The following is a 13119-nucleotide window of genomic DNA, read 5'->3' as shown; positions in this document are numbered from 1 at the left end:
AGGTCTTTTCCAAATTAATTCGTTTTGTGATTCTGTGAGTGTGTCGTTCTTTCCACACTGGACAAAAAGCACTGCAACAACCGAAAGACCAAAAGCAATTTCTGAATTGAGGGGTCTAGAACCAGACACAGTACTTGAGGTGTGGCCTATTTGGCACTGGTGAGCCCTCACCTAGAATCCTGTGTCCATTCCTGGGCCCCTCACTTCAGGAAGGATATTAATGGGCTGGAGAAGATGCAGAGAGGAGCGATAGGGCCGGTGTCCTTTAGGGAGCAGCTGAGGGAGCTGGGGTGTTTAGCCTGGAGAACAGGAGGCTCAGGGGAGACCCTACCACTCTCTACAATCACCTGAAGGAGGCTGTGGTCAGATGGGGCCCAGGCCCTTCTCCCGGGCAGCCAGCGACAGGACGACAGGACACAGTCTTAAACTGCGTCAAGGGATTTTTAGGTTGGGTATTAGGAAGAATCTCTTCACTCGGAGGTTGACTGGTTATTGGAATGGGCTGCCCAGGGAAATGGTGGAGCCACCGTCTCCGGAGGCGTTTAAGGAAAACTGGGCATGGCACCACGGTCATGTTGACATGGTCTTGTTGGCAAGGTGGTGTTCGGTCATAGTCGAGGACCTCAGAGGTCTTTCGCAGCCTAGTTCGTGACTTTGCGACTCTGTGTTTCCGGGATTCCGGAATTCCCCCCGCGCTCGGCAGCCCCTCGGCGGGCTCCCAGACGAGGCCGGCCCCCGTGTGCGGCAGCGCCCCCTGCCGGCGGGCGCGGGGCGGCGCGGCGCGGCCCCGCCCCCGTCCCCGCCGCCGCGGCCGCGGCACGTGACCCGGCCCCGCCTCCCGCCGCCGCCGCCGCCGCCATTGGCGGGGGGAGCCCGGCCCGGCCCCCCCGGCCCCGCGCCCGCCGCCCCGGAGCCGCCGATCGGTGAGTGCGGGCGCCGCGTCCCGCTCGCCCCCCGCTCCCGCCGGCCGGGCCCGGCGCGCTTCCCTCCCTCCCCCTGGGCATCGGGCCTGGGCCTTCCCCTTGTCCAGCCCCCGCCGCGCGGGGGGCGGCGGCGGCTGCCGGTGCCGGCGCGGGGGGAACAAAACCGGCGGGGCCGCGCACGGGAGGGAAGAGTGAGAGGGGAGGCGGCGAGGGAGAGCGCCCGGAGGGGCGGGATGAATGGGCGGGCGGCGCGGACCCCGGCCCCGGGGGTGCGGCCCCGGGAGGGCCGGGCAGCGGGGAGCCGGCGGCCCCGGGAAAGCCGAGCCCGCAGGCACCCCCTTCCCGCAGGAAAGTTAAAGTGGTGCCGGCGGAGCCGGGAGCAGGAGGAGCACGCTGCCCGTCCGCTGTCCTGGGATAGCGAGTTCGGCACGGGACGTGTCCCCGCCGGGACCGGGCCCGTCCCCGGTGACAGAAATAGCTGCCGGGATCCGCTGCGTCGCACGTGGGGGCAGAGAAGCAGGTGCAGAGGCAAGGCTCACAACAGTTCTGGAGAGCATGTCCTGTGAGCAGCGGCTGAGGGAACGGGGCTCGTTCAGCCTGGAGAACGGGAGGCACAGAGGGGAACTCGCCACTCTGCAACCATCTGAAAGGAGGCTGTAGCCAGGTGGGGGTCGGCCTCTCCTCCCGGGCAACAAGTGACAGACAGGACGAGAGGGCGTAATCTTAAATTGCACCAACGACCCTTTAGATTGGACATTAGGAAGAATTTCTTCCTTGTGAAAGTGATTAGACATTGGATTGGGCTGTCCAGGGTGGTGTTGGAGTCACTGTCCCTGCAGGTGTTTAAGGAAAGACTGGATGTGGCACTGAGTGCCATGGTCTGCTTGACAAGGTGATGTTCAGTCATAGGTTGGAGCTCGATGATCTCAGAGGTCGTTTCCAAACTTGGTGATTCTACGAATTTTTTGCAAGTGAGGAACATAGAAACTTCGGATTTCATATTTCTCTTCAGTAATCTTCCCTTGAACCTTGTATTCTTTCAGGGTGGTGTAAATAGAATTCTTAGGCAGTTATCACCAAGTTTCACAACCTTAATTCAGTTCTTGACTAGATTGTATGGCTCTAGTGCATCTAGTGGCACTTCATTAGCTCAGGTACAGCACTGCATCAGTAAAGTTTTTGGGGCTCTTTTGGAAGCCAGCTACGTGGAATTGTGAACTTGGAGTTAGCTGTGTTAGAAGTACATGGAATTAATTTCTTTTGTCTTGAATCTGTCAAATTGATTTTGCTCTGCAGTTTAGACTGTTGTTAGATCTTGTATTGAAAACTCATGTTGTGTAGACTTGTCATTCTCTTCACAAAGATTGAAATATTGCAAAATTGCTGCAGTTCTGGATGCTTTGTGTTTCATAAGTCATCTGCATGTGCCTCAAGTATTGTCACTTTGTAGATCTCCCCTGACTTGAACCTTTTCTGGAAACATGGAACTTCATAATATAGCATTTCCTTCCTGGATCTGGTGCCTCCCATGTTCTTAGCATATTTTACTGTTTCAGTGACTGGTTGAGTTGTAGTGTTTGTGCCTTGTGTAGCTGTGTAATTTTAAAGACCTTGTTCAGCAATCTTTGCTGATGAAACTTAGCCTGAATAGACTGTCCGGTAGCTGGGAGTTCAGATGTGAGGTTGTAGTCAGATACTTTGGACACTTCTGGACTAGCAGGAGCATAGGGCTGCCTGTCTTGTTTATGGTGCCTTGGAAGTGATGCCCTTACCTGCCTAGTGCCTTGTGAAGTGCCTGCTCTGCCCCACTGTGGGATGTTTGTGTGCAGCTTCCTCTAGGAGCTAAGCTTCTCTTTGTCAGTCACAACACAGGGATGTAGCTTCAAGAGAAGCATCATGCTGCCACCAGACTGCCATTTACTTTTTGGCACTGAAAAAACATGTAATTTTTCTTTTTGCTTAAACCCAGCAAAAGTCTGGATCTCTTCCTGCTAGCAGAGGCAATGATGCCTCTGTGTCTCACTTACCCAGCTTTCTTTTTTTGCTGGTAACAAATTTACCATTGACCCTTCTCACTGACAGAGGTTATGACTGAACTGTTTGTCTACAAGAAACTTACAAGGCTGATGAAAATAAACAGTGATCCTTCCTGTGCACTGAGTGGTATAGGGAATCCTATATGTGGTTGTAGGGCATTGCAGAAAATCACAGGACCTTCTTCTGGATCATTTCCCAGCTGTGTTGCTGTCATTGAAGTATGTTGCATGTCCTCTATCTCTTGTGTTTCACCAGACTTGATTGTTTATTGAGAGAAAAAGAGTTATAGATTCTTCTGCAACTGAGAACCAAGACAGTCTGATTTTGAACAACGATGTGGCAGACTGCTTGTTACTGTGCTCTGAATTTCTTCATGTAATGTTAAAAGAAATCAAATTTTCTGTGCTCAGAGACAGTCTAGATCTTTAGGGTTTGAGCTTTGAGCCCTTTGTTGCTTCCCTCGGACAGTCACAGCTTATCTTCTGTAGAGGAAAAATGCAGGTATATATTAAATGTTGCAATGCTAAGTGTAGAATGTGTTTTACTAAAAATTACCAGGAATGATTGGAAGGCTTGTAGCTATGAAATTGGAATGGAGTTAAAAAGTAGAGATATCTTGTTTGCTGCTAGATATGTTGTGCCATTCCCTACATGGATTTCTTCTTATATGTAAGTATCTCCTCTGCATTTTCCCACTTTTCTTCCACTGGGAGGTTTTTGAGAGGCTGTAGGAAATACGGCTTAATCTTAAGTGGGATCCTCGTGGAAGATGGAATGTGGAATCCCGGAACCATCTCTGATGTGGCTGGATGTGTTGTCTGGGAAGACATCAGGAGGTCTCTCCTCTCTGTGCCTTAGCTTAGGATGCTCCTGTTGCTTAGTTTAACATGAGCTCAGCAGAAACTTCTGATGCTTTTGACTCCACTCTGTGGCTGCCTTGTGATACTCATAACCAACCTTTGGTTAAGTTTGCGGTTATCTCACTGCCTCTGACTTCCTGGATACTTCTTCTTTCTGCCAAATCATGACTTTAGCCTCTTGCCTGCTAAGAACAAATCAAGAAAAGCAGTGATGGTTTTTCTTTTCTCAGGTAGATACATGCCCTGGTTAGCAATCCTTTCCCCATGCTGTTTTTCTGTTCTTCCTCTGGTGGAGGAGATTATGGCCAGAACTTCAGTGCTCAGGGGACAGGAACTGATGTGAAGATCTTCAGCATCTCAGTGGAGAGAGGAGAGAGTTGGTGGTAGGACCCTCTGTATGTAGGTTCCAAACATGTGTGAAAGAAGAGGGGCTGGGAGAGGTGGCTGATGGAGCAGCAGTAGGGACCAGTGGTCCCACTGCTGAGATTTCTGTCTCTTTGGGCAGCTTTAAATGTGAGTGATGGACATCAAGTCAGCTAAGAGCTGAGTTGGTGCTGATGCTGTTACTGTGCTTGAATCTGAGGATATAGTGAGCTTTTAGCCAGAACCACTTAGCTGTTCAGGTAGATTTCAGTGGGAAATGTCATGTCTTAGGAAGATTCTGAATGAGTCTTGGCTACCTTAAGTTAAAATTTAGTATTGCAAGCCCCAGAATCTTAGTTGAAGCTCAGTATTTTGTCTTGAAGGTGGGATGTGTACACAGGACAGCCATAGATGCTAGACTTGAGGCTTCTGCTCCGTTTGTAGTGTGTTCTCAGAACAGATAATTAGTTCAGTTTGGCTGCATCTGTATTTGTTTTCTTGGTGTTGCAGCCATGGAAAGTGAGAAAAGTAGGAGGGAATGAAGAAAGAGCAATTAAGGAATGTGTTGTGCTTTGTAGTGTTACAGTGGCATGCAGCACAGCCTCAGTTATAGCCATTGCTGCCCTGCACACCCTGTTAACTGGGAGTTCAAATAGGGGAATGCTCAGGTGTCCTTTTTACAAAACAGTCATGGCCTGGCAGCATGTTCAACTAAACAAAGTGGCCTGGGGCCTGCACAGCAGTTATTTGTACTTGCAGAGGTGGCAGCTTCTTTGTCCTCCTAGGAGTATTCAAGAAGTCTTGAGAGTTATTCCAGTGGCCCTCTTTCTTCTGCTTCTTTTCATGGAGAGATGTTGCTCATGATGATTAGATCTTGATCCTGAAGTTCATACTTCTCCTCAAAGAGCTTCAGAGGACTAGAATGATGTTGGGATTTAATACTTGATCCACTTCTCTGCAGTGCACATGGAGCACCCTGGCAGATTGATCACACCAGTTATTTTCCTTTCCCTTTTTATGGGTTTGATTTGCAGCAGCACAAAGCTAGTTCCCTTTAATATCTGTAATAATGCATTTACATAGAGGGAGCATGGTCCAGCTCTCCTACTGTTTCCAAAAAGATGCTGCTGAGCACAGATTACATCTCAGTTCATGCAGGACCAAGGCCATGGGGATCTGGTTTCTAGGCAGGCTGGCTCTGCTGGTGTGGGACTCTTTAGAAAACAGTGACGTGTTGTTCCTTGCACTTTCACCCAACTAGGCAAGGCAGGATCCGGTGCAGAAGGAGTTCTGATGCAGGAGCTGATGGCAAAGAGCAGTATGAAGCAGTCATCTGTGTGATAAACCTGAGTACAGAGGAGGGCAGCAACCAAAACCATGTAGAGATAGTGGCATTGGAGCTCAGTATTGAGAAGGCTTGACAGAAAAATCTTTCAAACCGGCTATTTTGAGCTATGCTAAGTGAACCAGCAACATCTAAGTTCATTCTTTCAGAAGTGTTTCAACAAATTTAAATTGACAACATGAGTTAATAGGGACTCAGCACTGTTTAAATTTGTTACTATCTCAGTAACTATTTTAAAACTAGATTTACTATTCTGTGGACTTGTGGCCTAAGGTGCAACAATACTGGAGAGTTGTCTTGCTCAGTAGGATGCCTCAATTAAGTAAAGGTTTCAGCAGAAGAGGCAGTTACTTTAGTGACTGCCAGATACAGTGGGTTGAGTTGCAAAACTAAAAATGGTGAGTGAAGGCAACGTCAGCTCTTTAATGTTATTTCTTATACAAAAGGCTTGACTGTCAAGACTTTTGGATGTCTGGACTGTGCCTGTAATTGCTTTGGTTTCAAAATAATCTCATGGTCACAAAGCTTAGCAGCAGTTTAAACAATTTGCAGAAGGGAGCCACTGACTTTTTCTAATTGTTATAGAAAGAAAGTGGGAATTTTCGTTATAAAGTAAAGTAGAGCTGAATAAAAGAAGAGGATGGAAGGTGGGGTGAAGTGTATTTCAGTGAATAACAAAAAACTGCAGCAAGAGCAACAGGTGACATGCGAAGAGCAGGGAAGTTACGAAGGCAGTAAAAAAGATTGGTAAACTTTGTTATAAATGTGATAAATTCATTTTGGAAAAGCCCTTTTTTGGTGTTCTGATGAAAAGAAAATGGATAATTCAGGATTACAACCAATTTTGGAATTGAAAAATTCCCTTTCAAGTCTAAAAATGTGATTACCGCAGTATGTCTTTATTGTCCTAATTATGTTTGGCTGTGATTTTAAAAAAAAACTCCAAACCTTTTTATTTCGCTCATATCAGTAATTTAGAAATTTTTGCTTTCAAATTTAAATCTTCCTTTCCTCTCATTGTCTCGAGTCCTGCAAACAAGACATAAACTGTGATTCATAAAGACTTGAAGCTCTTTTGGAGTACTAAGACGTGATGTGCTATGAATTTTTACAATTAGCAAGTTATTTTCTGTTGTGGAGATACAGCCCACTGAGCACTGCTGTCGTCTTTCTGTTTTGTTTTCATCTTTTACAGACATAAAAAAATTTGTTACAAGATGTTGGGAAGTGTTTTGGGTCAACACTGCATGTGGTGTGGGCTACAATTTGAGGTGTCTTTTGCATGGCTGCCAGCCGTGCTGGGAAACTGCAACTTATACTCCAAAGGTCCCTCCACTTCAGTGTTTGTAAAACAGAGTAATTACTTCTCGTTTGTAGCTAGGTTGTGGTCGGATGCTCTTCATTTGCCTCATGGTTGTAAAGCAGGATCCTTCTTAAAGTTCCATATGTGGTTCCACCATGCTTCCCTGCTGGAAATCTCTCTGTCCCTGTGATTTAATGTGAAGTGTGTACTCAGACCGCACGCATGGAGTTGTTCCATAAGGCAGCTGAGTTAGTGAACCTCTATTTCTTAAGGATTTGTGCCTGCTTGCTCCTCAGCCAATCCTTCTTTCCTGGTTTTTTGCTCTATCCATCTCATCCTTTAGCAGCACTGCTAATTTGCTTTCATTCTGTCCCTGCCCCAAGCCCAAAGCAGCTCACTGCTGTGGTATTTTTAATTCTTTCCCCTTTTCCTTAATTACAAGCTGAATCAGACACTGCTTGCTCTGAATGTTTCAAGACTATTTGTGTAGAGGCTAAACAGAAGAAGTCGCTGCTGAGTGACACATTCTGCCTCAGTGGAGGCATTGCTTGCATTCTCTAGCTCCTGATTTTCATGAAAGGTGTAGAAATGCAAAGTGAGGCTGGATTGCTTTGTCCGGTTTGATTGGCACTGACTGTAGGGCAATGTGTTTGTGTAAGCCTCATTTCCATAAGAAACCAGGGGAAAAATGCTTTAGGAATAAATTAAGAAAACTTGCTTTGAATGCATATTTTTGGTCTAATATCTATTTAGACAGGTAAATTAATGTTAAAATTAAACTGTTTTGAGTGTTTTGAAGCAGTGTGTTTTACAAGACCTCCCAAAATTAGGTTGATAGCTTAGCATGGTTAATCATGTAACAAATGTTTAATTTCAACCTACAAGAAAAAAGTGTGTACATTTCACTTAAATGTCCTTTCTATGTTCCACTTTTATGTCATTGTAATTTACAGAATATGGCTAGACTTGTTTTTCTGCTTATTGGAGTAGCTAATCTGATTAAATTCTGTTGGAAATAGGGGAATCTAGTCAAATCATTAAAAGCTATTTATGTTTGGGGAGGGTTTTTTTGGTTGGTTTTTGGGGTCTTTTTTGTTTGTTGTTGTTGTTATATTGAGCTTTTTAAACTCTTGCAAAAAACATTAATTTTGAAAAACTTCCATGTTTGGGGTGAGGAAAACAATGTTGTGGATACAGTGGATGGTTGACTATACTAACTGGGAAAAAAACCCCACCCTGCTGTTCTTCTTAAATAGTATTTTTGTTGCTATTGGGGCAACAGATGAAATAATGGAACAGGAAATGTCCTTTTCATAATAGATGTTTTTATGATCAGCGTTATTTTTTCATGTAATTAATGAAAGGAAGTCAGTATTTGACAGATGAAAATAGGCGAGGCTTTAGGCTACTGTTTTCTTGAATTTTTTTTTGGTCTTTGTCAAAAACTGCTGATTTATTTTGAAATTTAATGACAGAGATGCATTTTTAAAATGGCCTTATCTCAGTGGCAGTGCTTCAAGTACTTCCAAAGTACTTTTTGTTTTCATTTTACATGTATAATGTAAATAATACAATGTCAGTAAAAGCACATCAAATATAAGAAGGGAAGAAAATAGAGAAAACAAGTCACATTTATCAAATGATTTTCAAACTTGGCTCGTCATCACCTGCGTTCTTTTTTTATCATTTGCTTCCAATTTTTTTTACATAGGTTGGAAGGCCTATTGTTAAATGTAAGCTTTGTTTTTTCAAGTTTTACTGATGCAAAATGACTTTCAGGAGTTGGTGACACCTATGTTTGGATTTCTCTATGAAGCAGTATCTATGCCAAATTTTTGCTTTGTATAAAGGGAGGGGGGTGAGCAGGGAAAAGCCCATGTGGTTCTTTAGGAATGACAGAGTTGAAATTAACATGGACGGATAACTATACAGCTCTTTTTCCTTTATTGCAGGAACTGAAAATTCCTCTTTAAAAGGTGCAGTGCTGTGGGAACTGTTACTGCCTATAGAAAAATGGACATGTTGCAGATATTACGTAAAACCACAGAGCGCTTGGATTGTGACTACTGCAGCTTCAGGGGAACTGACTATGAAAACATACAAATTCATATGGGTACCGTTCACCCAGAGTATTGTGATGAAATGGATACTGCTGGTTTGGGTAAACTTATATTTTATCAAAAAAGTGCAAAACTGTTTCACTGCCATAAATGTTTCTTTACCAGCAAGATGTATTGCAATGTATATTATCACATCAAAGCACAGCATGCAGCACCTGAGAAGTGGAACGAAGAGCAGAAAGAGCAACAGGTAGAAGGAGATTCAGATTCATCCAAAAAAAGCGTCACATTGGAGCCACAGAAACCTTCCCTTTCCCCTGAGTCACGCAAACCTGCCCTTTCTCCTGAGCTCCCCAAATCTGAACCTGTTGTTTCCCCCAAGCTTCAGAAATCTTCTGTGTCTCCAGAGCCCCAGAAGTCTGCTCAGGTGACTTCCTCAGAGCCAGAGAAGTCAGTCCAGACTGTGTCCCCAGACCCAGAAAAGTCAGCCCAGGCCGCATCTCCCGATCCAGAGAAATTGGCCTCCTCTGTGTCTCCTGACCCACAGAAGCCATCTCCTGCTGTGTCTCCTGACCCACAGAAGCCATCTCCTGTCGTGTCTCCTGACCCACAGAAGCCATCTCCCGCTGTGTCCCCCGACCCACAGAGGCCAGCCCCAGCCGTGTCTCCAGAGCCCCGTTGGCACTCCCCAGCAACGTCTCCAGAGCCCCGTCGGCATTCCCCTGCCATATCACCAGAGCCCCGGCGCCATTCTCCCGCTGTGTCTCCAGAGCCCCGCAGATACTCCCCAGCTGTGTCACCAGAGCCAAAGAAACCTCCTCCAGCAGTGTCCCCCGAACCACGGAGGTATGCCCCAACTGGATCTCCTGAGCCACGGAGGCATCCCTCTCAAATGCGTCGGCCTGCTCCTGCTTCTTCTCCTGAAACGCGGCGGCCTGCTTCTGCAGTTTCACCAGAGTCATGGAGACCTGGCCCAACAGTTTCCCCTGAGCCCTGGAGGGCTTCACCTCACGAGGTGCAGAAATCTTCCACAGTTTCTCCCTGGGCTTCCAAGCCTGCCATGTCTGTGTCCGTAGAATCCCGGAGGTCCGCCCCTGAGTCCCGAAGGCCTGGTTCGGTTGTGTTGCCAGAACCCAGGAGGCTTGTTTCTGATTCGTGTAAGTCTACGTCCTTTTCTGAGTCCCAGAAGTCTACCCTTGTTTCTTCTGAGCCTTGGAAACCCATCTCCTCTGTTTACCCAGAAGGCTGGAAACCTGTTCTGTCCCCTGACACATGGAAGCATTCTCCCCCTGTTTCTCCTGAGCTTCGAAAGTCTAGTCACACTGTTTCCTCTGACTCTTGGAAGCCTTCTTTCTTTCCTGAGGTCCGTAAGCCTGGTGTTTCAGTATCTCCTGAATCTTGGAAACTCTCTGAGTCACGGAAGTCTATGTATTTTCCTGAAACTCAGAAATCCACCTCTGCTGCTTCATCTGAGATTCAGAAACGGGCTCATTTCCCCGAACCTCGGAAAAGAGTGTTGTTCCCAGAGACTCGTAAATCTAATCCTACTGCTTCTACTGATGTCCAGAAACGTGCTGTCTTTTCTGAGCCCCAGAATCAGATGTCTACATCTGCTGTTTCTACCGAAGGTCAAAAACAAGCTCTGTGTTCTGAAGCCCAAAAATCCACTCTTGTTTCTTCTGAAGTCCAGAAGCATGCCCTGTTTTCTGAAGCCCAAAAACTCACTCCCATTTCCTCTGAAGTTCAGGAGTCTACTTCCTTTCTAGAGTCTCAGAAATCCACATCTCCTGAAGTTCAGAAACATGGCCTCTTTACTGAGTCCCAAAAACCTACTCCTGTTTCTCCTGAGACACTCAAGCAAGCTGTTTTCACAGACTGCCAGAAATCTGCTGTTTCCCCTGATGTTCAAAAGCATGCTGTATTTTCTGAGATGCAGAAGCCTGCTGCTGCTCTAGCCTCTGATGTCCAGAGACATGCTGAAACTACTGTACCTTCTGAAATCCAGAAGAACATCCTGTTTCCCGAGCCTCACAAGTCTGCTTCAGGCTTTCTCTCCGAGCCCCAAACACCTAGTGAGTCTGGTGAGAGTGATTTTCTCTCTCACAGTTTAGATGATCAGAAACCACTGGATGATTTATTCTCCCAGGATGAACAATCAATATTAGCCAAAGAATCACCTGAACACGTGTTATATTCATGCCCAAAAAAGAAGCCCAGGAAGGAAAACCAGGACAACTCAGATTCTGAACTAAATAGCAGTGAGTGTGGAAAAACAGCAGTGGACTCAATGGAGATAAAAGAACAAGAATCCAACAGTGACCAAGAGCAGTATGATATGGAGGCATCTGATTACAGCAAAGAGAGCAAAATGGATGTAACTACACCTATGCAGCCACAGTGTGTGCTTCAGTTTACTGAAGAGAAAGAGGCTTTCATCTCTGAAGAAGAAATAGCAAAATACATGAAGCGTGGCAAGGGAAAGTATTACTGCAAAATTTGTTGCTGTAGAGCAATGAAAAAAGGTGCTGTCTTGCACCATTTAGTTAACAAGCATAATGTTCAAAGCCCATACAAATGTAAAATATGTGGTAAAGCTTTTCTCTTGGAGTCTCTTCTTAAAAATCATGTTGCTGCTCATGGTCAAAGTTTGTTGAAGTGTCCTCGTTGTAATTTTGAATCAAATTTTCCCCGAGGCTTTAAGAAACATTTAACCCATTGCCAAAGCCGTCATAGTGATGATACACCTAAAAAACACTTGGACAGCCTTGAACCACTTGAAGAACAAATTTAATTTTTTTTTTCTTGTGCTAGAAAAGCTGAATTTACGAAGTGTTCAAAAGTGTTACTGTATGTTAACCGAGTAGTTTAGCTGATCTGACAAGTCAGAAGATGCATGGTTTATTGTACTATGTTTAACTTGTCTTATAGCTGTATTACTGAAAAGATTTACTTTTGAAAGTAATTTTAAATGCGTGTTCATGTCTTTGTATTACCCATCAGTAGAGTCATATTTTATTTTTCAGATGTACTATGTTTTTGAAACCAAAATGGATACAAATTAGTTTTGTAAAGATTTGTAAAACATATAGGCAATTAAGGACTGGAGTGGCAAGCAATCCATATTTTCCTGTGAAGACAACTTCTTTTTTCACATTTGTTAAATGTGTATTTTTAAAAATGTTTTTATCAAGTTCTCAAATCAAAATTCTCACTAAATTGAATGTGAATGAGCCAGAATATGAGGAACTACCAATATTCCTGGAATGATTTTGCCCTGAGGTTGTAATTGAGTGTATAGACATTTGCTGGAAATTGCACTCATTTCTCTGACTTGTCTCAGATTTAGAAGCATCAAGGTACTTATTTTGTGGTTCTGTATTTTGGCCATGTTTTAGTCATGTACTAATAAACATTAAATTGATAGATTAACGTCAGACTATGTATAGCTCAACACTTTCTCTTGATGATACAGATGTTTGTAATGTCAGACAACCCCTAAATTTCCTGTATTTGGTGAAATGTTATGCTTTAATGTTTTAACAATAAAAGAAACCCAACCTGGTGTTGGCCATAATTTGGTTTTTTTTTTTTGTTCAAGTCAAGAACAAAACTTTTGTTTTCAAGGTAGTATCTTTTAATTATCTGTGGCAACAAGAGATACAAAATTACCCAGGAGGTCTGCTTTGAAAGCTTCAACTTCCCAGTCATCAGCCTCAGTCATCACTAAGCAAGGTTAGTCTAAATTTCCCGTCTCTTTCAGAACATGTCAGATGTAAATGAAGAATTTATGCACTGTTATTTAGGATGCTGGCTTTGTGGGACTTGTGTATTATTTGTTAAGAACACATAACTACTTTATAATCCAACGGGAATGTGGATTTTAAGTGGAGGCAACACAAGGAAGAAGGAATTCCTCTCCAGCTGAATTATGCCTAGACAAGCTGTTTTAAATATGGGTTTAGGATATGAAGGTGTTCGTGTTAAATTAATAATAAAAAGATCTCCAAGTGTAAGCTCCAACCAAAGAGCTTCAGATTGGTTTGGCTGATGCTTGTACTTTTATCTTGTCTTTCAAGAGGATTTCTGTAAGGAAGGGCAAAGGTATTTAAAGCTCTGCACTCAGACTTTTTAGTGCTGTTTATTAAGTGAAAGAGTTGCCTTCCTACTGTGTCTATGAATAATTCAAATGCCTTCTTTGACTTACTATGTATGTCCTGTGGCTGCAGTA

General features: G+C 44.4%; 1 protein-coding gene across 1 annotated transcript; it reads left to right on the top strand.

The window, feature by feature from the left end:
• The first annotated feature begins 819 nt into the window (after positions 1 to 819).
• On the top strand, positions 820 to 12465 carry CHAMP1 (chromosome alignment maintaining phosphoprotein 1). The gene is made up of 2 exons (XM_066313744.1): positions 820 to 923; positions 8784 to 12465. The coding sequence occupies exon 2, from the start codon at positions 8845 to 8847 to the stop codon at positions 11680 to 11682; it is 2838 nt and encodes a 945-aa protein (XP_066169841.1). The 5' UTR covers positions 820 to 923; positions 8784 to 8844; the 3' UTR covers positions 11683 to 12465.
• The last annotated feature ends 654 nt before the right edge of the window (positions 12466 to 13119 follow it).

The sequence above is a fragment of the Sylvia atricapilla genome, chromosome 2, assembly GCF_009819655.1.
Source record: "Sylvia atricapilla isolate bSylAtr1 chromosome 2, bSylAtr1.pri, whole genome shotgun sequence".
In the NCBI taxonomy this organism is placed as follows: Eukaryota; Metazoa; Chordata; class Aves; order Passeriformes; family Sylviidae; genus Sylvia; species Sylvia atricapilla.
Note: the sequence above shows the minus strand (reverse complement) of the source record. Positions and strands in the feature narration are given on the sequence as shown.